The sequence below is a fragment of the Nerophis ophidion genome, linkage group LG16 (genome assembly GCF_033978795.1).
Source record: "Nerophis ophidion isolate RoL-2023_Sa linkage group LG16, RoL_Noph_v1.0, whole genome shotgun sequence".
Lineage (NCBI taxonomy): Eukaryota > Metazoa > Chordata > Actinopteri > Syngnathiformes > Syngnathidae > Nerophis > Nerophis ophidion.
Genome location: NC_084626.1, coordinates 35,538,077 through 35,564,291, shown reverse-complemented (window position 1 = coordinate 35,564,291; position 26,215 = coordinate 35,538,077). Strand labels below are relative to the sequence as shown.

At 38.3% G+C, this 26,215-nt stretch overlaps 1 protein-coding gene across 1 annotated transcript; it reads right to left on the bottom strand.

The window, feature by feature from the left end:
* Positions 1-2,094: 2,094 nt before the first annotated feature.
* LOC133535315 (14-3-3 protein beta/alpha-1-like) lies at positions 2,095-26,215 on the bottom strand. Its single transcript, XM_061875020.1, has 7 exons — positions 26,056-26,215; positions 11,130-11,289; positions 4,977-5,117; positions 3,103-3,226; positions 2,847-3,010; positions 2,641-2,736; positions 2,095-2,561 (listed from the first exon to the last, which is right to left on the bottom strand). The coding sequence occupies exons 2-7, from the start codon at positions 11,280-11,282 to the stop codon at positions 2,505-2,507; spliced, it is 735 nt and encodes a 244-aa protein (XP_061731004.1). The 5' UTR covers positions 11,283-11,289; positions 26,056-26,215; the 3' UTR covers positions 2,095-2,504.

The following is a 26,215-nucleotide window of genomic DNA, read 5'->3' as shown; positions in this document are numbered from 1 at the left end:
TATCTGCTTTATGTGTTACCAGTGTTTTAGTGAGATTAAATGTTACCTGAAAGTCAGAGGGGTGTGGCCACGGGAGTGGTGACCGTCAGTTTCTGTGGTGGAAGGAGGTAAGAGAGTCCACAGCTGCAGGAGGACGCAAGCTCCGCTCATGTCTACAGTAAGAGCAGACTTATTACCACAATTTTCTCACCGAAACCTGCCGGTTGACATGTGGTCGGGAACCATGTTCGCTTGACCGCTCTGTTCCATAGTAAAGCTTCACCTTCGGGAATGTAAACAAGGAAACACCTGCTGTATTTGTGTTGCTAAAGGCAGCTGCAATACACCGCTTCCCACCTACATCTTTCTTCTTTGACTTCATTATTAATTGAACAAATTGCAAAAGATTCAGCAACACAGATGTCCAGAATACTGTGTAATTATGCGATTAAAGCAGACTACTTGTAGCTTGGGCTGGAAAAAAATGGCCGTTACAATCCGAGACGTCACGCGCACGCGTCATCATACCGACATTTTCAACAGGATACTTCGCGCGAAATATAAAATTGCAATTTAGTAAACTAAAAAGGCCGTATTGGCTTGTGTTGCAATGTTAAGATTTCATCATTGATATATAAACTATCAGACTGCGTGGTCGGTAGTAGTAGGTTTCAGTAGGCCTTTAACCAGCACATACAATCTCGTTACATTGATTAGACTCCATGTCTGAGTTTTGGCTCCAATCAGCTCATGGAGAAGTCATTAGCCTAGGGATTTACATACTTTCACCACCCTGCACTGTTCACGTGTTCAATAAAAATACCTATAATTTTTTTGTGCGGTGTTAGTTTAAGCAGACTGTTTGTTGTGGCTATCATGAAGATCCAAACACATTTTGTGACCAATTTATGCAGAAATCCAAGTAATCCCAAAGGGTTCACATAATTTTTCCTGCAACTGTGCTATTTTTAACATTGTAGTGCTAACCCAAATTGATTACCGCACTTACCACAGCCTTTACCCATTGCTCCTTCTGTTCACCCTGTCTTGTTCCTCAGATTCCATATGACTATTTTGAGTGCAACACCTAGTAACCGACAGTGCTTTCATTTGCCTTATGCACTCAAAAGACATAAGTAAAAGTATGCCAATCAAAACCACCTCAGGTTCTTTAATCCTTGTTGGCAGGGTCTTCAGAGTGTCTGATGGATGACCCGAGCGCTGAAGTGTGAAAGTGTGAGCAAATGATGTGAAAGAGAGAAATAATGTTTCAGAACTGATAAAACCTTTATTTCACTTTAAATCGTCTTGTACATTTTGTCCTGTGTATAACATGTAAAGGTGAACCTAGAGTTTTTAAAGACACAAATCTACTGTTAGCTCATTAATCGGGGGAGGGGGGAATAGGGAAGGCATCATTTTTTGGAGGGGGGGGGGGGGGGGGGTCATTTTCTCTTTTTATTGAAGCGAAGTTCAAAATGTTCACAAGCACGAACGCGCTAAGCAAGAAAACTGTCACAGAAGCAAACTTTTTTTTTTTTTGTAAATTTTGTCTTAAAAGCAGGATACTGATAGGAAGAAAAAAGTGAACTAGCGGATATACACACACAGGCTGCCACATCCATCCTTTATGCAGCCAACAAGCAGTGTAGTGATTGGCTAATGAGAGGGACGTAGGGAACAGCGGCAGGGAAGCTTTTTTTGTGTTTTTATTTTCTTAGCTTTTCAGTAAATGAAAAGACGTTTGCCCCCAGCAAAGTAAAAGACCCCTACAACGTGGAATGTCCAGAATCTCCGTGGGGAGGACGTCGTGACACTGACCGACTTTGGAGAAAAACTCATTTTGAAACTTTGGACGTTATCGGCAAATCATAAAGTATGTTTTAGTTCAAAATATATTTATTAGTCGTACAGTGATGAGGGATTGGATAAAGTTCTGGTCATTATGGAAACCAACGTGATGACGGACCGTTCACTAGTCAGTCAGTCAGTGTCACAATGTGACCTTGCGGGAGACGCCCACCCACGCCCCTTCTGTATAAACGTCAGCAGAGTGGGCACGCCCCCCCTCCCCGCATGACCCCGAGTGAGGAAAGACTCGTCAGCATCACAGTGTTTGTTGAAAATAAACACACAGTTTAATAACCTTTTGTCTTGTTTGGATTAAAGTGGAATAAAAGCAGCCAGTGGGCGGGACTAAGAAGCCAAGAAACAGGAAGGAGAAGGAGCTCGCTTGGGTGGGTCGGTGGAGTTAGGAAAGAGGAAAGATTGAGAAAATTATATCATTGATTTTTTTTGTTTGTTTTTTTTTAAAAAAAAAAACCTCCTAGTGAGACAGGACGGGCCAGAAGGTTCTAGTGGGCGGGCTGGACATGGAGTGCCATGTAGTAGGGAGAGTGGAGGTGTACAATTCATGCTGCTGCTTATACAGAAGAAAGCAAAGAAGCTTGAAGAGGGAATGAACATTTGTGTGCATGAAGAGAGAGAAAAAGGGGGCTGGGGGTATTTGAACCGTTGAGTGCGCACTAGTTCTCCCCTTCGCCGGCCTCTACCTCGTCTCCCTGGTTTTCTGATGTCCACAGCTGGAGGGACAAGACGGGAAGTAACGGTCAGTGATGAGGTGACCAAGTACTAAGTACCGTAGCAGAGGCTGGTACTCACAGTCAGGTTGTCCCGTAGTAGCTGCATGATCAGCGTGCTGTCTTTGTACGACTCCTCGTTCAAGCTGTCGAGCTCGGCAATGGCCTCGTCAAACGCCTGCAAGGAAATTTGAAGAGATGGTTAGTAAGCGGTCCAGCCCACCATTGTCGCCAACACCATGCCTTTGCACCCAATGTGCTACTATTTTAATGTTAGCGAGCACCCACCTGCTTGGCCAGACCGCATGCCTTGTCTGGCGAGTTGAGGATTTCGTAGTAGAAGACTGAGAAGTTAAGGGCCAGGCCCAGTCGGATGGGGTGCGTGGACTGCATGTCGGTCTTGCTGATTTCGAAGGCGCTGTGATAGGCTTCCTCAGAATGCCCCACCGTTTCTGGAGGCACAAGCACAAAGTATAAATTGCTGTGCCACATTTACAGGACATGTATAATCAAGTAACAAAAGCCATGCGGCCCAGCAATGTACCCTTCTTGGAATCGCCAGACGCCACCTCTGACAGGTATCTGTAGTAGTCTCCTTTCATTTTAAGGTAGAACACCTTGCTCTCTGGCAGGCTGGCGTTGGCGATCAAATATTTGTCCAGCAGACTCTGGAAGCCGAGCAAAGATGTTAGAAAAATATAGTTCATACATAAGGGATGTCTAAATGTTTCCTTTTTGTTTTGTTTTTTTCCAAATGTTTCCAACCTCCACATACCGAAAAACTGAAGGATGCGATGGTCACTTTACAAACTTTAGAATAAATTACAGCCCCAACACCAATCCAATGTAGGCAAAGATATATTACATCTCCTAAAAAACAACTTTCTGTACAGTGGACATTTGACTTTGCCGGGCTGTACAGTGCGAAAAATTTACTCGCAAATGCAACTAAAAATAGGGTGTGCAAACAGGGATTTCAACCCTTTCGTCGCATTTTGCTCCTAAAAGAAACCCATCCAAATTTGATCAAAGAATACTATTTTCAGCCACCTGTATACAGCATATTTTAAATAAAATCATAACCAAATGGACAAGTGATTGACGCAGAAGTCCTTATCACCCTGTGCGCGCTGAGAGCTGTGTACGTGTCCCTTACTCCTGCGCCATGCTCAAAGGGGAGCGCCATTCCTCCTAGTTCACAGACTCAGGTTGACTCAGACTTCCCGACACGGAAGAAAGAAGATCTTAGTTGGAGGAACTGGTCAGTAAAAAAATTTTGCACCACCTTAAAACTTGACACAAACAATCTGCACTGCACGTTAGTAACTATGCAAGTCGAAAGAATATTGAACAACAAATCAATGATTGAAGTGACAAACTTGCCATTCAAATAACACGCCATTTGTTGACAAGAACATACAGCCACGGAAGCACATTCAATCTATTAAGCAGACCAATATATTATTGGTCAGTTCGATTGTTTTATTATGCAGTACCATTCACTTCAAAAAAGCGTCTGTCACCGACAAACTGCTGCTGCTCGCTTCCTAAGCTAACAAAAACATTTCAAGCTGGATTCGCTGACATCACATGTCACTAGGCAACCAGGCAGCACCTTTTAAAAAAGGCACACACGCACACAATGCTCCCATATGAAACTTATCTCAACTGCATTATGCCAGATAGTTGTTGTTTTTTTTTAAGTAACAATAATTACTTTCCCTTGTAATTAATTCAGTTTATTAAAGAGTCATTATGTTACTAAATTAACCACTTTTTCAATAAAGCAACGAGTAACTTACTTTTTAAAAGTGAGTTTCAGAACACAGCCTGTCACACAGCATCATGAAGCAGTTGGCAGGTTGGTGTTCCTGGCTAAAATATGTGGGTATGTTCTATATTTTTTAACCTATTGTTAATAATAAATTATACTCATGTTGCTGTTGACATTTAAACATGTCCTCTTAAACCAGGGCACTTTCTTAAATGTTGTTATTTTATATTTTTGTTAGCTAAAGAATTGAGCGTAGCTAAATACTTTGTTTTTTTAAAGAAGATTGGAAATAATATTTTACTTTTCTTACATTATTTTTAAGGATTTTTATTATGTCAAAACACCTCTTAAATTGGGATCTTTTTATACAAAACCTACTTTTCTTACTTGTTGGTAACTGTTTTTGTCTATTTGGGGTCCTCATCAGTCCCAAAACTGTGCTAATTTTTTATTTATTTTTTAGCATTGGTGCTACAAGTGAAATAGCTAAGCGTAAAGCCCTGCTTTGGTTACAACATTGGGGGAAATAGCCAGATTATACCAAAGACAAGTGTCCACTGGTTCTCAAGAATATGTAGAAAAACAAAAACTACAGACCAAACTTTGGACACCCTGTATTAATAACCTCCCACCCCTATATGTACCAGCACGTCATGGCAGATTTCTTTAAGTTCTGACTCGATCTTCACACGGTAGTCACGGGCCATCTGTTGCTTTTTGTCGTTGCCCTCGCTCTTCTGCTCAATGCTGGAGATGACGCGCCAGGACGAGCGGCGGGCTCCCACCTGAAGGCGTCACAAAAAGATCAACAGGATACAAGTCAAGGCAGGACACTTTAGAAAGGAGGGAATAGCAGGACACTTGAGAAAGGAAGGAAGAAGACGAGCAGTGTGACTAATTAAAGTGGTTAGGTCATGTTGAGTTAGCAACATGAGTTGTGTCTCAATCGGTGCTCCTCAGTAGTTATACCGAAGTCTTAGTGCATTTGCACTGAGCGGTGGGTCCAAATGCAGTGCACTGTCAGTGAATAAATTTTTCTTTTTTTCTCTCCCATCGATGCACTTCAAAATATTCAGTTTTTTTTTTATTTGTGAAGAAAATAGACAGTCTCGTCTTCATTCCAGTTGTATGTTTTGATTGTATGGGATGCGCTTCCAGGTTCCACCCCACGCATTGAGAACGGTGAGTGGGCAATACAAGGGTCCCCTCCAGCACCCACCACCACTCGAGAGATCTAGTTTTCAATCGCATAATCTAGGTGTGTTAGTTCGACTTTTCAAAGGCCAAACACTATCAGATTACATTTTTTCTAAAGGTTTGTAGAATGCTTATTCCATGTCAAATTATTTCAGAAATCTGACTTAATTATTAGAGCATGAAAACAGTGTGCGATAAACAGTACTTTATTGATTCCTTCAGGAGAGTTCCCTCAGGAAAATTAAAAAGCAACACTTATTCAAAAAAATGACTAGGGGTAAGTCTCAATTCTTTTCCTTATCCCCTTAAAACCGAGGGCCAAGATCAAGTGGTACAACAAATTCCTTAAGAAAATGAAACGCCAGTCTTTTTCGCTACGTCACTTGGAGCTAGTTGGCGGCTTTGTCGTAGCCAGCAAACACACAACATTACATCAATTACTGGACAGATATAATATGAAAAAGGACATCATTGTATTCAGAATCTACAATATGTACAATAGTTGCATTAGTTGTTTTTCATGCCAAGCGATTTAAAAAATAAAAATTCTAAAATGGCTAATGTAACTTTCCTAATGTAAATTGGCGTCTAATCATTCATCTAATTATAGTAAAATTATAGTGAAGTCCGATATTGCTGCTTGTCTGACATTGTTTACGGGTTACAGCAACGTTAGCTGGCTTTTTTGATGAGAAATTGTAATTTAAAAAAACATCAAAACATGGCAATATGTAAGTGGCGTATCAGATAATTGAATACATTATTAAAAAAAAGTGTCATTACTAGGAAAATCCATCCATCCATTCATCCATCCATTTTTTACCGCTTATCCCCTTTTGGGGTCGCAGGGGGCGCTGGCGCCTATCTCAGCTACAATTGGGCGGAAGGGCGGGGTACACCCTGGACAAGTCGCCACCTTATCGCAGGGCCAACACAGATGGACAACATTCACACTCACATTCACACACTCGGGCCAATTTAGTGTTGCCAATCAACCTATCCCCAGGTGCATGTCTTTGGAAGTCAAAAATGCTTATAATTATTTGTGTTTTCTGCTTAGCCTTATTCTCATAACCCTTGGTTTCAAGTGTGAACGGTACCACAGTTAGTGCTGAGGGCTATACACCATTTGGCACCAAGTCCTTCTCTTCAAAAAAGGGACTCCACTTTTTGGGGAATTTTGCCTATCGTTCAAAATCATGAGACAAGGAGACAAAACGGTTTTGTATTTTGGCTTTCTAATATATAAAAATCGTTTCGTTCTAGGTGGCTAGCAATGCAGCTAATGACAGCAATCAATTATACTTGTAAATCACTTTAAAAATCCATTTAAAAACTGTCAATACTTCATTCACATTCCGTAACCTGTACAGGGTTCCCCACAAATTCATTTATTTGTGGCGGCCCGCCACGAAAGAATTACGGCCGCCACAAATAGATTTAAAAAAAAAAAAAAAAGTTTTCGGCTTTAGACTCGCTCGACCGCTCATAAAAGCAATGGGACATCCATCCATCTATTTCCTACCACTTGTCCCTTTTGGGGTCGCTGAAGCCTATCTCAGCTGCATTCGGACTGAAGGCGGTGTACACCCTGGACAAGTCGCTACCTCATTGCAGGACCAACACACTTGGCACTTACCATTAAGGGTTGGAATTGGGGGTTAAATCACCATAAATGATTCCCGGGCGCGGCACTGCTGCTGCCCACTGCTCCCCTCACCTCCCAGGGGGTGATCAAGAGTGATGGGTCAAATGCAGAGAATAATTTCGCCACATCTAGTATGTGTGTGACAATCATTGGAAAGAAGAAGAAGATATAGAAAGACAACATTCGCACTCACATTAACACACTAGGGCCAATTTAGTGTGGCCAATTGACAAAATCCACATACTTTATACTTAACAAGCAGTGGTCCCACGGCAGAAAATATACATGTAAGATGTATAGTGTTTTTGGAGTCTGACTATTAATTTCCTGCCTCCTAATGGACATGACTAGCATAGGCTCATTTTAATCATTAATCTGTGTCCGAAAAAAATCTGCATCGCAGCAAGTCAAAAAAATGAGAAAATTGAAGTTACTTCTTCAACTTGCTTTGATATCAACATCTGGGTACTGAGAGTATACTGCATTTCAAAAATACCTTGTAAGTTAACATACATATGCACTGAAAAGACTAAGTGTAAGAACCTTACACACTTACCACCCTCAATGGTCAACATTTTGGGTATGTTGTGGAAGGGCGACTGCCAGAAAAAAGTGATGGCGTATTGAGGTAGTTTTTAATCTTCGTACAATCAAGAAGTAGGGAAAAAAATAAGAAATGTTATTAGGTTGAGTGATATGTTGGCGATAATGCTGTGTCAAGTGGAGGAAATATTGAGTAATTATCGCAGTGCTCATTTGCGGTAAATGCATAACAGTAATGGATTTGGGACAGCACTTCACTGTCAACTGCTCACACTCAGGAATTAAGTACACAATAAAAGGGCTGGGCAGTATGGCCTAAAATCCATATTGCTTATGCTTGGATAACAATATTGATATGTATCTTGACGAAAACCAAACTTGTAATGTTTTTTAAAGAAAGAAGCTTAGTATGTAGTACTGTATATTTACAACATAGAGTCACATATCAATTTAAATACAAGAAAATTCAGAGAAAAAGCTTCAAGTATTGTCTTTTTTTCCTTTTGTGCACACTATTCCAAATGGCACTACAACGAACCAACCTAATACTGGTGTAAATGAATAAATACTGTAAATGAAAGAAAATATTACTTATTAGTATCCAAACAATTAGCGGAGTCCCTTTCATCCATGTTTACTAATTCCGTTGATGATGCATTGCAACTTGCCGTTTTTAATTCTGTATAGAGCTGCAACGATTAATCAATTAAGGAGCGCAACTGTGGATGAGACTTATGATTCTTCTGATTCAGCTAAATATTTTGGTTTCTAGTTGGTTCTCTTATCGATTCTTATTTCAGGAGGAAAAAAAAAAACAGAACAAATACGTGGATTAGCATCAATTTAGTTTAAAGATAAGACAACCTTACAAATCCAACAGTGAAGTCCTAAAAAGGCACATATTGTATATTAGATGTGAGAGGTATCACTTGTGTTTATTTTTGTTAGCCAAACAGTTGCACTGAAGTACATGGTTCTTGAAGATCACAGCTAGTTTATTTGACTTGATCTTAAACAAATTATTTAATAACCATTCATGTGACATACTATTTTGTTAATGTTTTATGGTGTATAATTAATACCTACATCACAGATTTCTGCTCAAACTCTAAATGGATCTGTCCAGATACAGCATGTACATGTACACAGTTAAAAAATACCTCTTTATAAAAATGTAAAAATAAGAGATAAAGGCCTCAGGTAATAAAAAAAAGCTGACAATCTGATACTATTAATGAATAAAAACACAAATATTTGTCTTTAAATAAATAGACAATGGTTTTTTTTTAGATATTACAAATTACTTGATGGTGTCGCGTTCACACCCAAACACTGTTTCACCAAAACAATGAACAAACAGGATTAATAATTGTAATTTCAATAGTGATAAAAAATATTGTAATTATTTTGTCCATAATCATGCAGTCTTATGTGTAAGACTAGACCTCATATATGAACAGTATTTTTATCTATATGAACAAAAAGTGCAGTTACGTCTTATGTCAAAAGGGTGCCATCTTGCGAAATTTTTTATTTATGTATGGTATTATTTTGTTCTGCCGTTTTACTTTGTTTATGATGCTTATGTTGCTTTCATATGCACATTCAACTTTCTACTAGAGGTACATATATACATTTTGAATGTGCTGTGTTTTTTTTAAATAAAACTCGGTAACAGGATTTCAGTATTAAGTAGTTTATGAAAATTTTGGGCACATTTAAAATTACAGCGATAACGATAACCATAATAATTTTGGTCACAATAACAGTGATAAGAAATATTCAAACCGTGACATCCCTAGAATGGTGTGTTTCGGTTTTCAAAGTGAAGCTATCATATACAAAACATGCAACTCAAGATATTTCATGCTATTTTTGATGAATATAAAATGGATGGCTAACAGTTTATATAAACTTTGAATTGAAAATCTAAAAAAATGTAGGGTCTTCAAAAACTAACCCATGATCATCAAAATTATAATAAACAAAAAGGCTTGACATATCTCACTTTGCATGTAATTAGTTAATATCACAGTTTCACATTAGAAGTTGGATTGCTGAGATGAATGGAATTTAACAGAATATTCAAATTTTATGAGTTTTACCCATATGATGGAAATGACAGTGAAAATGTGGTTGCAGGAAAACAAACTTTTCTCCGACTAAAATTTAACATTCGTCTCTTTAAAACAGGGTGCGTTCACTGTGGCAAATTTGGTCAAGCATTTAACCACAACTTCTTCACTGGTTGTCACATTCTGGCGCGGCTAAAAAAAAATGCAACTTTACTCTATATTTATTGCTTGTATGTCTCCTCTTGATGAAACAACAATCTTACAATTATTACAAGAAGCGCTGTTACAATCTTTTCTTGTAAAATGGAGTCAACTTCAGAACGTTTTTTCCACCCAGTTGCCGCCATTTTTCTGTTTGACGTCCCAACCATTGGCATCGATAAGGGAACAGCTGGAAAATTTGACCAGGGATTCCAAGGAATTGATACACTGGGAACCGGTTCCGAACAAAAACTGGTTTGATTCCCATCTCTAAGAGTAATTAATAAAAATGTTTAAAATCCAGATAGCACTGATTGGCTGCAACTTTAAATACGCAGACATAGTTTTTGAATGGCTGCTGCAATAGAGTGCACATGAGAGTGGTGGTGTGTGGGTGATGTGAGATTTGTTGCGGCAAACAGCAAATACTTTGTTTTACTAATGCTCACATGTTAAAGGCAATTTTCCCTACAATTTTCAATATATGTGAGCAAACGCCAAAACTCCTTGAGCATTCAGTGATGCACATGTGAGCGACGGCAGACGTGCACACTGTTATGCGCTTATTTTTTTATTCGATTTTGTGTGCGGTCTAGATATACAGTCTAGATATACCGTGCGCAGAAGACGCGTCAGCAGTGTGCAATTGCACAGACCTTGGAGTGAACATTGGTTAAAGGTGAAATTTGCATTTTGTTAAGGTGTATTTATTGGAATAAAAAGAATAAAGGTTATGCCAAGCAACAAAAATGTGGTTTAGTTCAATAATTTTCCCTACAATATGGACTATGGTTATAAAGTGTGTTTTATCCAATTGCTCAATTAATCCAACAAACTAATCAAAATATTACGCAATTACCAAAACAATCAATAATTGAATCCTTAATTTTGCAGGTAGTTGCTCAATTGCGCAGTCAACATGCATTATAGCGATATATTTGAAATGTATCATTGATAAAATGTATATAGTTTATTTTACTTTTACTAATACACAGTATACTTACTGAAGTTTACTTGCAGAAGTATTCCATTTGAGACAAATTGACTGATCTGTTTTTGTTCTAGTGACATGGCGCCATATATTGATGATTGGTCCAGTACGTACACGAATGCAGCGACCTGCGGGTTCTTACCACATTCTTGTAGGCCACAGAGAGCAGGTTGCGCTCCTCGTTGATCAGATCTTTGTTCTGCTCCGTCACTTGCTTCATGGCGGCCGCCATGTCGTCATAGCGCTCGGCCTGCTCGGCCAGCTTAGCTTTCTGCACCAGATCGGCCCTCTCCATCTTGTGGCTGCAAAAACAACAGGTGACTGGTAAACAATCTCGCCCGATACTGATCTTAAAGACAAGCAGCGAAGGATTTAAAGCACAAATATTGCATGTCAAAAATATTTAAGACTAAGGACACCACAAATATAACCACAAGCACACAAAGCCAGTGTCACAAAAAATATTGAAGTGTGCAAGAGAAAACGATTGAATTTCACAAACTACTACGATTACAACAAACTAGTTTGGGGTGGTGTGAGATTTTTCACATGTAAAATATGTGCATGGGGATGCATTGATTTAAACAACAAATAACACTAACAAGTTTCAGTGCTCTGTTCAATTTCTTCCAATGGAAAACCAAGAGCACCATCAGTGCATGAGCTTGTTAATGATGGCTACAGTTTAAACATGATAGATTATTTATAGCATTTGTATACAGAAAAAAAAAGTTAAGCGAGCCCACTATGTGCTTTGGGTCATCAATGTACCAGTGTATATATAAATGTCTACATCATCATCCTATTGTGGGGCGTATCCACATTTAGTTTCCTTTGTGGTGTGCTGCCATTAAATGTCATTGGACACTAGCATGACATCTTTGCGCCATTAAAAGAGAGTGAACACAAATTCTTTGTGGACACAGTCTCCACTTGAGGGGGCAGACAGGAAGCACATCCACTAGAGTCTTCTGTCAAAAACAATAAGGAGGGCGCGTCATGGTGGCCTTCCTCTGGGGCGCTCTCTTTATTATGTTCATACTTTGGCTGATTAATATTTGATATTCCATCATCCATCCCACTTCTTTTCAGAATGTGGGCGGTGCACACGCTGTGTGCACGTGGCAATGACAATGTGAATGATGTTTTTGCAAACAGCAAACGTGACCTCTGCCTGCTCATTCATTCAATGCCAACTAGTAAAACCTCAACTGCGTCAACAACTCTTATTTCACCTTTGCATTTACTGAAAATTTCATGAATTCATTAAGATATTAGATATTACACCAACTAAATGCTTTGTCACTTAAAATCCAAAATGTTGATGTTTTCTTTCTATTGCTTACTTATTAGCATGTATTTATCGTTTCGCCGTTGGCACACTTAATTTAAAATCGTATCATGTATCCTTTACTATTTTGTTTGCATGCGCCCCTCAATGTTAACGGCTTGCACATACCTGGTTTATTGTATAAAACTACCAGTACACTAAATAGTCTAAAAATCGCGTACACAATCTAACAATATTGACTTCTGATTGAAACGGTCCGGCATGCATTTAACAATGTTTATTCGAGGCTTCCCCTACATGTAAACAATCATGGCGTAATGTCATGGCAAGATTACTGACGCCACACCTTCAAAACCATTTTTTCCTTTTTTGCCCCTCATGAAAACATTTTTTTAACATGAAAACAAATTTAAGTAACGTATGAATGAATATACCGCAGATAGTCTATTGTTTAGTTACTATTGGCTATACTTAGTTTTAAAGATAGCTCAAATATCATAAAAACTTGCCTCATTGCTTCATTTAGAAAAATAAAATGTGCGTCGAAATGGCCTATCAGAAGCCCATCAGCTGGTCGCGCACCTAAATGAGTTGACCCACAGTAAAGTAATAGAAGAGAAAGGTATTTTAAATTAATTAACGCATTTCTTGTTCCCCAAACCTTTGTTTGGACATCGCCGTGTGGTGTGTTTATTTGTTCCTGTGCATGTGGGTCTTCTCCGGAAAATCCAGTTTCCTCCCACATTCCAAAAATATGTATGTTACCTTCATCAAAGACTGCAAATTGTCCACAGATTTGAATGTTAGTGTGAAGGATTGATCAAATACAGTATATGTGCCTGCAATTGGCCATGCTAATTGGAGTTAGCTAGTCTATGAGGTAGTCCATTGTATGTTAGCATTAGGCAAGCGGCATAACAGCGTGAATTTCATCCTGCATAATTGTATTGATTTTTTCAGTTTATACAAATTTATACTATTTTTCTAACGTGATTCCTACATGCAAGTGCACTTCATCATGTGTATTTATAATGCACTTCCATTCGTGTGGTTGGTTTTACAGTGAAGAATATCAACAAAACACCTCGTTATTTTTTTCCAAATCCAACTCAAAGGGACTGTTTACATTTTTTACAAACTAAATTGCAACATCCAGGGAGGACAGAATAAAGTGTAGCCGGTGTTACATTTTACAATAAGAAGCAGAAATTGAAACTGCACTGAACAAAGAGCACAGTCTACCAACTTAAATTCCTTGTGTTAGAACTGATTGTGATAAGAAAATCTTATTATTAATGGTATTGGCAAATAACACTTATATTTTTTAAATATACACAAAACATTAGTTCAGCCTTTATAAAGAAGATGTATGCATCATTTGAAATCAACATTATGTCATATATAATGTCATATTGGCCACGCCCCCACCACATATAGTGGCAAACTGTGGGGAAAGAAACCCTGTCATTATAATAGATTATTTTGTTGAGCCACTGCAGTGTTTTTGCGCATTTATTTATTTGTTGCGGCCCACCACAAATAGATTAGGCATTATCTGTCGGGGTGTCAGTATGCATCGTAGTCCCACGATTTAAAGCTAATTCACTCCGGTCCTTTGGAGAATAAGACGACGTAGTAAGTAGGGCTGGGTGATATGGACGAAAAAGTATATCTCAAAATATTTGTACTTAAACTCGATATCCGATATATATCCTGATTTATTTTCCACTGAAAGAATACATTTAAGATTTTTTTGCGAGATTCACTGAAATTGAAGTGAATGACAACTGTACTGTAAAAAGTCAGTGACACTTTTTTAACCCAGTTAGTCAAGATGGGTATTAACAGCATAGAAAAGAAACAGTTTAAGTAGCACAGAATTAAATAACAAATAAAACAGAAACATATTCTTTCTATGTAAAATAAATAACATAGCTGTGCAAATTATACAAAAAGTATCAAACTCAGATAAAAAATACGTTTGCAGACAGGCACGTTTTAATTCCCAGTTGACGATGTAATGGACTGTCACACACGTATGGTTCTGGTCAGCGCCAAGTAAGTGATTTGACTTAGTTGTGCGGCTATTGTCCTCCCGACTTTGGCATACATTTGTGGCAGCATTTCTCATGCAAAATAAATAGAGAAATATGCCCTGCTCGGCAACTCGAGAACAGTTTTGATTTGAGCCTACCTACATGGTAAAAATCTTAAATGAATCCAGACGCATTCATTTGTCCAAATGTGGCCAAGTAGACGCAATGTGGTTTTTCCTGGACGTGGTCGACATCGCTAAAAGAAAAATTTAAAGAGAATCCCTCTGCCATCTTTCATTAGTTTTTTTTGTATATAAATCGCCCGCTTGAAAATTCTCTCTTCTCTTCTACGACTCTCTCGTCATTTTTTGGGATGTCTGTTGTGATTTCTCATCCTGGTTTGATGACCCACCCTATCTTTCTGCTGATTGGCCTGTCCCTAATGTTTTGCCTTAATCCCAACCAATCGTGACTCATCATAGTACACAACCAACCAATCATGGATGTTCTTATAGTGCAAGCCATCTTGGAAGGAGGAAGGGGAGGAGTTTAGTAGCCCAGGAGTGTTGAGAGGGAGCGGGGGAGAATCAAAGAACACAACAAATAAGCGGCGATTGGTCATTTTCTTAATTCATATCTTGTTTAAAAATATATCTCGATATATCTTACAAACTCGATATATTGCCCAACCCTAGTAGTAAAAGAGGTCAGGGTTGCCAAATAAGCGACTTCACAGCTATATTTAGTGAGTAGTCAGACCCCTGTAGATACTAAGGGTGTAATGGTAATGAATTTATATATTTCAGGATGGAGCCCTCCAACTTCCTTCATGAATTCCCAGGAAATACGCATGAAAAGTGAAATGCAGGAACTGTTTCCTGCATCATGCATTTATGCAGAACTCAAATTCAAGCAGTCGCGAAAGGCAAAGTACTTGCTGCAGTGATGATTTGGGCTGTAACAATATGAAATTTTCATTTAACAGTTAATGAAACTTAATTTTTTTACAATAATGTTGAATGTTCTCAAAAAGTATACACTGAAAACTTTAAAACAAGTTTTTTTTAGAAATAGATAATTAACAGTTTTTCCTATGCAGTACGAGTAACATGTTTTTCTCCGACTTTATCAAAATATAATTATAGATGTCAACATTGTGTACTTACTGAAAGATTCATATGATTTCTACCTTTGGTAAAAGCATAGCTCTTTTAGGATTTGCTGACATTTGTTTTCTTCTATTTAGACACGCCAACTTGGTGATTTTTGAAACACTCAAGGCAAGCGTATTTAGAAATATATATCAATATAATACGTAAATGGTAAATAACCATTAAAGTATTTCAAACAAACATTTAACAAAGTGATCATGACACACTCATGCATTCTTCAACTCTTCTCATCCGGACTGGAGTTTGAGCTGCATGCTTTTCTCGTCGTCGTTTCCACAAATCTAGCACTTTTTTGCATTTTTTCATAACCTCGCGAGGAACTCTGAAGAAACGATTATCATCCATTCCGTGATTTGAACGGTTCGTACAGAGGCCCAACACAACATGGGATATTGTGTCTTCAACAAATGCTAAACGGCTCCTAGTACCCATTGAAAACAGAGCTAGTCTGACACGACCAGTATCAATTAGGCAAGACGTGACGTCAGTAACATCCCAGCAATTACCATTGCTGAGGAAAGGGAGGCGTGGAAGCATGCAGCCCAGCCTCTAACTACAGATAGTGCTGTGAAGACTGAGCCTGAAGACACATGCTTGTTTGGTGAAACTTCACCCCCATGCTTTAATAGCATGACCCAGGCTTTAAAGCCTGAGGGACAGTTGCTGACCATGGCTTGTTTTATATGGGCCCTTAAGGCCTACTGAAACCCACTACTACCCGCCACCCAGTCTGATAGTTTATACATCAATGATGAAATATTAACATTGCAACACATGCCAATACGGCCTTTTTAGTTTACTAAATTGCAATTTTAAATTTCCCGGGTGTTTCGTCTTGAAAACGTTGTGTAATGACATGTATGCAAGACGTCACAGGTTTTTAGGAAGTATGAGCGCTGCGCACACACACAGCTAAAAGTTGTTTGCTTTAACGGCATAATTACACAGTATTTTGGAGATCTGTGTTGCTGAATCTTTTGCAATTTGTTCAATTAATATTGGAGAAGTTAAAGAAGAAAGATGGACTTGGGAAGCTTTAGCCTTTAGCCACACAAACACACGGTGATTCCTTGTTTAAAATTCCTGAAGGTGAAATTTTACTATGGATCAGAGCGCGGTCAAGCGAACATGAATCACGACGGAATGTCAACCAGCAGGTTTCGGTGAGAAAATTGTGTATAAAAAGTCGCTTTTTACCGGAGAAAAGCGGAGCTTGTGCCTTCCATAGATGCCGTTGACTCGCCTGAGACATTGGCGTCAAGACACCCGTGGAGACACACCTCCGACTATCAGGTAATATTAAACTCACTAAAACATTAGCAACACAATAGAAAGATAAGGGATTTCCCAGAATTATCCTAGTAAATGTGTCTAAAAACATCTGAATCTGTCCCAATGCAATCGCGTTTTTTTTTTCTAGTCTGTCGCTATCAAAATCCTCAAACACGAATCTTTCATCCTCGCTCAAATTAATGGGGAAATTGTCGTATTCTCAGTCCGAATAGCACTTTTTGTTGGAGGCTCCCATTAAAATCAATGTGAATAGCCCCCCACACTTGTGACGTCATCGTCTGCGACTTCCGGTAAAGGCAGGGCTTTTCTCTTAACACAGAAAGTTGCGAACTTTATCGTGGATGTTCTCTACTAAATCCTTTCAGCAAAAATATGGCAATGTCGCGAAATGATCAAGTATGACACATAGAATGGACCTGATATCCCAGTTTGAATAAGAAAATCTCATTTCAGTAGGCCTTTCGCATAGTGTACAAATTAAAACACTAAAAAGATCAAAGAGGCCTACAACTAAAACCCGAAATACAGATCATATTTGCCTTTAAATACATGTATAATATTTTAATCTGAAAATTAAGTAAATCGGACAATGACAAAACAAAATCCCAACTCAGATGGGGCATACTGGCAGTTAATTCAGTGACTGCTACGTTATGATGTGATTTGTTAAAGGGGAACATTATCACCAGACCTATGTAAGCGTCAATATATACATTGATGGTGCAGAAAAAAGACGATATATTTTTTAACCAATTTCCGAACTCTAAATGGGTGAATTTTGGCGAATTAAAAGCCTTTCTGTTTATCGCTCACGTGGTGATGGCGTCAGAACGTAACGTCTCCGAGGTAATACAGCCGCCATTTTCATTTTCAACATATTACAAACACCGGGTCTCAGCTATGTTATTTTCCCTTTTTTTGACTATCGTCGGTGTGTTGTTGCAGGGTGTAACAACACTAACAGGGAGGGATTCAAGTTGCACCACTGGCCCGAAAATGCGAAAGTGTCTGCAGCCAGACCCCCATTGAATGTACCAAAGTGTCTCCACATTTTACCGGCGATGACAGACATGGCACAGAGATGTATGGATAACCTGCAGATGCATTTGCAACGATAAAGTCAACAAAATCACAAAGGTGAGTTTTGTTGATGTTGACTCATGTGCTAATCAGACATATTTGGTTGCGGCGTGACTGCCAGCTAATCGATGCTAACATGCTACGCTAATCGATGCGAACATGCTATTTACCGGCGATGCTAAAGCAGACATAGCACAGACATGTATGGATAACCTGCAAATGCATTTGCAACTATATTACGTTTCCTTCCACCCACATTTAATGCGAAAAAAACACTTACCAATCGACGGATTTAAGTTGCTCCAGTGTCAAAAGATGCGAAAGTCCTGATCGTTTGGTCCGCATATTTTACCGGCGATGCTAACACAGCTATTCGGCCATGCTATGGCTATGAATAGCGTCAATATTCCCTCAATAGCTTCAGTTTTTTCTTCAATACTTTCATACTCCAACCATCCGTTTCAATACATGCGTAATCTAAGAATAGCGTCAATAGCTATTCCCTCAATAGCTTCAGTTTCTTCTTCAATACTTTCATACTCCAACCATCAGTTTCAATACATACGTAATCTGTTGAAACGCTTAAACCGCTGAAATCCGAGTCTGAATCCGAGCTAATGTCGCTATATCTTGCTGCGGTATCTGCCATTGTTTGTTTACATTGGCAGCACTGATAAATGCTATAAAATGTAATATCGGAAATTATCGGTTTCAAAAAGTAAAATTTACAACCATTTAAAATGCTGCTGTGTATACTCTGTCGTAGGGAGATAAATAAACCTTAAAAGGCACTGCCTTTGCGTGCCGGCCCAATCACATAATATCTACAGCTTTTCACACACACAAGTGAATGCATATCATACTTGGGCAACAGTCATACAGGTCAGACTGAGGGTGGCCGTATAAACAACTTTAAAACTGTAACAAATATGCCCCACACGGTGAACCCACACCAAACAAAAACGACAAACACATTTCAGGAAAACATACGCACCGTAACAACATAAACACAACAGAACAAATACCCACAACCCCTTGCAGCACAAATTCTTCCGAGACGCTACAATATTTTTCAGAACTTCTTCATAACATGTTCACTACTGCCTAGTTTCGCTTGTTATATTCTTATTTTACTGTTATATTTTTATTTTCATTGTGGTGTTTTATTTTTAGTCTTATTGTAATATTTTTCTATTTTGTTTCCATTTAGACCCCCGTTATTTACTTTTTAAATTCAATGTCAACTCTCTACACTGCTGCTGGAATTTTAATTCTCCCGAGGGAATTCTCCTGAAGGAATCAATTAAGTACTATCTATCTATACACCCCCCGCAACCTCCTACCCCGCCCACCTCAACCTCCTCATGCTCTCTCAGAGAGAGGATGTCCCAAATTCCAAGCTGCTGTTTTGAGGCATGTTTAAAAAAATTATGCACTTTGTGACTTCAATAATAATCATGGCAGAGCTATGTTGGCATTTTTTTTCCCCAAAACTTGAGTCGATGTATTTTGGAAAACCTTGTTACATTGTTTAATGCAGGGGTTGGGAACCTTTTTTGGAGAAGTCACAGTAGAAAGATGGAGTCTTACTTAATAATGCATGCATTTGTAAGTAAGACGAACATTTTTAGAGTATAATAAGTCCCTTAATCGTTTTAATAACATTTTTATTCTGAAGCTAACCAATAATAAATAAAATACTTAACATTAATGCGACTTCCTGAACAGGTGGGGTAGAAAACGAATGGATGGATTAAATTGCATGAGAATGTTTTATATTTTTAACACTGTTTTTAACACTAACACCCACCATGAATTGATTTACGTGGACCCCTACTTAAACAAGTTGAAAAACTTATTCGGGTGTTACCATTTAATTGTCAATTGTACGAAATATGTACTGTATTGTGCAATCTACTAATAAAAGTTTCAATCAATATTGTGATTACCGGCGGAATTATTCATTACTTATCGTATAAAGCAATGGTTCTCAAATGGGGGTACGCGTACCCCTTGGGATACTTGAAGGTATGCCAAGGGGTATTAAATATTCTAAAAATAGCAACGATTCAAAAATCCTTTATAAATATCCATCCATCCATTTTTTACCGCTTATTCAAATATATTTATTGAATAATACTTCCACAAAATATGAATCTAAGTTCATAAACTGTGAAAAGAAATGCAACAATGCAATATGCAGTGTTGACAGCTAGATTTTTTTGTGGACATGTTCCATAAATATTGATGTTAAAGATATCTTTTTTCGTGAAGAAATGTTTAGAATTAAGTTCATGAATCCAAATGGATCTCTATTAAAATTCTCAAAGAGGGCACTTTAAGTTGATGATTACTTCTATGTCAGGGGTCACCAACCTTTTTGAAACCAAGAGTTACTTTTTGGGTACTGATTAATGCGAAGGGCAACCAGTTTGATACACAATTAAATAAATTACCAGAAATAGCCAATTCGCTCAATTTACCTTTAATAAATAAATCTATATATATATATATATATAAATGGGTATTTCTGTCTGTCATTCCGCCGTACATTTTTTTTTCCTTTTACGGAAGGTTTTTTGTAGGGAATATATGATGAAACAAACAATTGAACGGTTTAAAAGAGAAAACACGAAAAAAAAAATTAAATTTAATTTTGAAACATATTTTATCTCGACTCTTTAAAATTCAAAATCCAACTGAAAAATAGAAAAAAAAACTAGCTAATTTAAATATTTTTGAAAAACGTAAAACAATAATTTATGGAACATCATTAGTAATTTTTCCAGATTAAGATAAATTTTAGAATTTTGATGACATGTTTTGAATAGGTTAAAATCCAATCTGCACTTTGTTAGAATACATAACAAATTGGACCAAGCTATATTTCTAATAAAGACAAATCATTATTTCTTCTAGATTTTCCAGAACAAAAATTAAAAAAAAAAAATCAAAAGACTTTGATATAAAATTTAAATTTGATTCTACTGATTTTCTAGATTTGCCAGAATAATTTTTGGGAATTTTAATCATGAGCTTGAAGAAATATTTCACAAATATTCTTTGTCAAAAAAACAAGAGCTCAAATGAAGAATTAAATTTATTCATTGTTCTTTACAGTAAAAAAAATACATTTACTTGAACATTGATTTAAATTGTCAGGAAAGAAGAGGAAGGAATTTAAAAGGTAAAAGGTATATGTGTTTAAAAATCCTAAAATCATTTTTAAGGTTGAATTTTTTCTCTAAATTTGTCTTTCTGAAAGTTATGAGAAGCAAAGTAAAAAAATAAATGAATTTATTTAAACAAGTGAAGACCAAGTCTTTAAAATATTTACCTGGATTTTGAAATTCTTTGAGTTTTGTCTCTCTCAGAATTAAAAATGTCGAGCAAAGCGAGACCAGCTTGCTATAAATAAAATGAAAAAAATAGACGCAGCTCACTGGTAAGTGCTGCTATTTGAGCTATTTTTAGAACAGGCCAGCGGGCGACTCATCTGGTCCTCACAGACGACCTAGTGCCCGCGGGCACTGTGTTGGTGACCCCTGTTCTATGTGCAGAAATCTTTATTTATATTTGTATTTTTTTTCTCCCAAATAGTTCAAGAAAGACCACTACAAATGAGCAATATTTTGCACTGTTATACAATTTAATAAATCAGAAACTGATGAAATAGTGCTGTATTTTACTTCTTTATCTCTTTTTTTCAACCAAAAATGCTTTGCTCTGATTAGGGGGTACTTGAATTAAAAAAAATGTTCACAGGGTGTACATCACTGAGAAAAGGTTGAGAACCACTGGTGTAAAGCAATGTCAGTTAAGGTTTATCTGAGAACCAAATGCAGTCATCAAAAGAGCCACAGGGTCCCTACCTCTGGTTTAATGCATCCAGCGGGGCATAACAACAACATTAGACATAATGTGTTAATTCCACGACTGTATACATCGGTCGATATCGGAATCGGTAATTAAGAGTTGGACAATATCGGCAAAAATGCCATCATCATGTCTCATAATAACGCCTTATGAAAGCGAATTACTCCCTTCATTTTTCTGTTACTCTAATGCAGGGGTGTCAAACTCATTATAGATGGGGGGCCACATGAAGAAAAATCTACTCCCAAGTGGGCCGGACTGGTAAAATCACGGCACGATAACTTAAAAATAAAGACAACTTCAGATTGTTTTCTTTTGTTTGAAAATGGAACAAGAACATTCTGAAAATGTACAAATCATAATTTTGTCAGGGTTATTTACACTTACATGTTGCGGTTAATTCTACGATATCTTTTTTTGTCCTTATTTATACTTTCTGAATAATTTATATGATAATATTGTATTTATGTTGCAATTGCCGTTTTGGCGTCATATGCTCTGTTATCTGTTTAGATCAGGGGTGTCAAACTCATTTTAGATGGGGGGGGGGGGGGGGCACATGGAGAAAAATCTACTCTAAGGTGGTAAAATCACGGCACAATAACTTAAATATAAAGACAACTTCAGATTGTTTTCTTTCTTTCAAAAATAGAATAAGCACATTCTGAAAATGTACAAATCATAATTTTTTTTTTTACACTTACATGTTTGTGTTATATTTTTATTTGTTGTTTTTTCTATTTTCTGAATAAATTATGTGATAATGTATATCACTCAACTCATTGGTGTTAATTTTCAATCTATCAAAATAAGAAATATATATATCCAAATCTAATTACAGCAGGCCCTGCGAAGAGTTGGCGACTTGTCCAGGGTGTACGCCGCCTTCCGCCCGATTGTAGCTGAGATAGGCACCAGCGCCCCCCGCGACCCCAAAGGGAATAAGTGGTAGGAAATGGATGGGTGGATAATTACAGCAAGTTATTTATGTACTTTGCTCATTTTCCACAACTAGTGCACTAACATCCATCCATCCATCCATTCATTCACTAACATAATGTGGTTTATTTTTTTTACATATGTAGCATCATCTACAAAGATACAAAAAAATTGCTATTGTGACATCCAGTGGACACATTTAAAACAGCAGTTTCTTTCATTAAAAAATGTCGACCAATTGTTCTACTCATCCCGCGGGCCGGATAAAACTGTTCGCGGGCCTGATCCGGTGTTGTACCGAAATCTGTTACCCATCGGAATTTGTAACTCCAGGGGGCGATGTTCCCATGGCGTTGTTTGATGGTTAAACGGCAAGGCAAAAGAGGAGAAGAAGAACGCTTGCGTAAATGGCGTAAACTATCCTTAAATGGCGCAAACAATATTGGAAAATGTATGTGTGTGAGAGAGAGAATCAACAGCCGATACAATGGACTCATACTACCGTTTTCAGAGTATAAGTCGCTCCGGAGTATAAGTCGCACATGTCGAAAATGCATAATGAAATAGGGGGGAAAAAAAGTTGCATATTTGGGGGGATTTTATTTGATAAAACCCAACACCAAGAATAGACATTTGAAAGGCAATTTAAAATAAAGAATAGTGAAGAACAGGCTGAATAAGTATACGTTATATGACGCATAAATAACCAACTAAGAACGTGCCTGGTATGTTGATGTAACATATTATGGTAAGAGTCATTGAAGTAACTATAACATATAGAAAATGTTATAAGTTTACCAAACAATCTGTCACTCCTAATCGCTGAATCCGATGAAATCTTATACGTCTAGTCTCTAACATGAATGAGCTAAATAACATTATGTGACATTTTACGGTTATGTGTTAATAATTTCACACATAAGCCGCTCCTGAGTATAAGTCGAACCCCCGGCCAAACTATGAAAAAACCTGCGACATATAGTCCGAAAAAAACGGTATAATGAAAGTAAGTCATTGATTTAAAGAATATGTGTAATTTATTAATGCTGAAATTCTGACAACTGACGTTTCAGTAAATGAGATTTTCTTATTTAAACAGGGATAGCAGGTCCATTCTTTGTGTCATACTTGATCATTTCACAATATTGCCATATTTTTGCTGAAAGGATTTAGTGGAGAACATCCACGATAAAATTTGCAACTTTCGGTGCTAAGACAAAAGCCCTGCCTCTATCGGAAGTCGCAAGTGTGGGGGCTCCTCACATATTCACATTGTTTATAATGGGAGCCTCCAACAAAAAGTGCCGAGAAAACGACAATTTCCCCATTAATTTGAGCGAGGATGAAAGATTTGTGTTTGAGGATATTGATAGCGACGGACTAGAAAAAAAAACGCGATTGGGACGAATTCCAATGTTTTTAGACACATTTAATAGGATAATTCTGGGAAATCCCTTATCTTTCTAATGTGTTGCTAGTGTTTTAGTAAGTTAAATAGTACCTGATAGTCGGAAGGGTGTGTCCACGGGTGTGTTGATGCGCAGTGTCTCAGGGGAGTCGACGGCAGCTGCATGGACGACACGAGCTCTGCTTTTCTCCGGTAAAAAGCGACTTTTTAACCAAAATTTTCTCAGAAACCTGCTGGTTGACATTCCGTCTGGATTCATGATCGCTTGACCGCACTCTGATCCATAGTAACGTTTCACCTCCAGGAATTTTAAACAAGGAATCACCGTGTGTTTGTGTGGCTAAAGATTCCCAACTCCATCTTTCTACTGTGACTTCTCCAATATTAATTGAACAAATTGCAAAAGATTCAGCAACACAGATCTCCAAAATACTGTGTAATTATGCCGTTTAAGCAGACGACATTTAGCTGTGTGTGTGTGCAGCGCTCATACTTCCTAAAAACCTGTGACGTCTTGCGTACATTACACAAGGTTTCCAGGACGAAACTCCCGGGAAATTTAAAATTGTAATTTAGTAAACTAAAAAGGCCGTATTGGCATGTGTTGCAATGTTAATATTTCATCATTGATATATAAACTATCAGACTGCGTGGTGGGTAGTAGTGGGTTTCAGTAGGCCTTTAAGGATAGACTATTATGGTGATTATATCATCAGCAAGTGTTCTTCTTATCCTCCTCTTTGTTTTCCGTTTAGTCATCAAACAAACGCCAGGGGAACATCGCCACCTGGAGTTAAAAATACCGATGGGTAACAGATTTCGGTAGAACACCGGCCCGCGGGCCGTACGTTTGACATCCCTGTTCTAATGTGAAACCTAAATAAACAATGATTACAGCTGCTTGTATGAATTTAAGTATAAAAAAGGGAGAGAAAAAAAACTCCCAAGGAATCTATGCCTCACCTGGTGTTTAGTTCAACGCACGTCACTGCCGCTAAGCATTTTTGTCACGCCGTCGACCGAGTCGACATTAACCGCTAAGCTAACATCGAGAACGCGCACCATTTGAGCTACGCACTTAATAAAAAAACCCGCATAAACTGCCTCACTGTTGCATACAGCTGCACTAAATTCCAATAGGACCACTGTATTCAACATTAGTCTGACAAGTGCGTTCGGAGTCAGAATACGACAAAAATCTTACCGCAGGCTATGCGGTTTAGCGGGCCTGCTAACAGTTACGCCCTCCTTCTTGTCGCACTCCCCTGTGGAATTTTAAGATGGAGCCGAGCTTAAGCAGGCGAGCCTCACGTCACTGTTAGCCGCATGCTAAACGGGAAGCTTCCTACATTTATCGAGAAACTGCAATCCATCCCGGAAAAAAATATATTTTAGACATGATTTGCTCAGGTCACATTTATGTAATTTCAAATAAACCATCGTTCGAGATCAAATCTGATGGCTCGGCGGCGGTGGGTGGGGGGGAACTCCCGGGAAATGAGGGTGTGTTAGCCTACGCCATGATGGAGCACAGACCTGAGCATTGACTATTATGGTGATTGGATAAATACAACACGGCGTCGGTCAAATTCCCTGATAACACGCACAATGGAGATTCCGCCATCATGTTCTCCACGCTAAACCACATTACATGGTCAAATGTCGCCTCTGTTAAGATGTCAAAAAAGGCCCAAAATGGCGAGCCCTATCGCGCTAAAGTACATCCGGTGGAGAACATTTAATAAAAGATGAAAAAAGATAAACAGAGCAGCTATGCAGAGGCAAGACGGTCTGCTGGGCTGGGTTATCCGTCCCTATGTGGCCACAAGCCTCGGCCTAAACCCTCGCACCCAGCCCCAAACCACAATAGGCACCGTCCGCCGCAGCGACGGCAAATAACCGCCTCTCGCCGTAAAGAAGCTAAGCCGCGGTGCGTGTAAACCAACAATGGTGTCATAGGCAGGTTTACTCACATTTGGAAGGTTTTAGACTTCTCGATGTCGTGCTGTGAAAGGCGAAGGTTTATGGAGGCGTCCTCCTCTCAATGCTCGGCTATTCAGGGCTCAACCACTTCCGCCTGCTCTGACACTTCCGCTTCCTCTAAGCCACACCCCTCCCCCCGCCGGTATCCAT

Excerpts from the sequence above, each read along its gene's own strand:
- LOC133535315 (XM_061875020.1), bottom strand. The coding sequence starts at position 11,282 with ATGGAGAGGGCCGATCTGGTGCAGAAAGCTAAGCTGGCCGAGCAGGCC. Across the intron at positions 3,011-3,102 it reads GTCTGGCGATTCCAAGAAGG|AAACGGTGGGGCATTCTGAG; the intron begins GTACATTGCTGG and ends TTGTGCCTCCAG. Across the intron at positions 2,562-2,640 it reads TACTACGGGACAACCTGACT|CTGTGGACATCAGAAAACCA; the intron begins GTGAGTACCAGC and ends TTGTCCCTCCAG.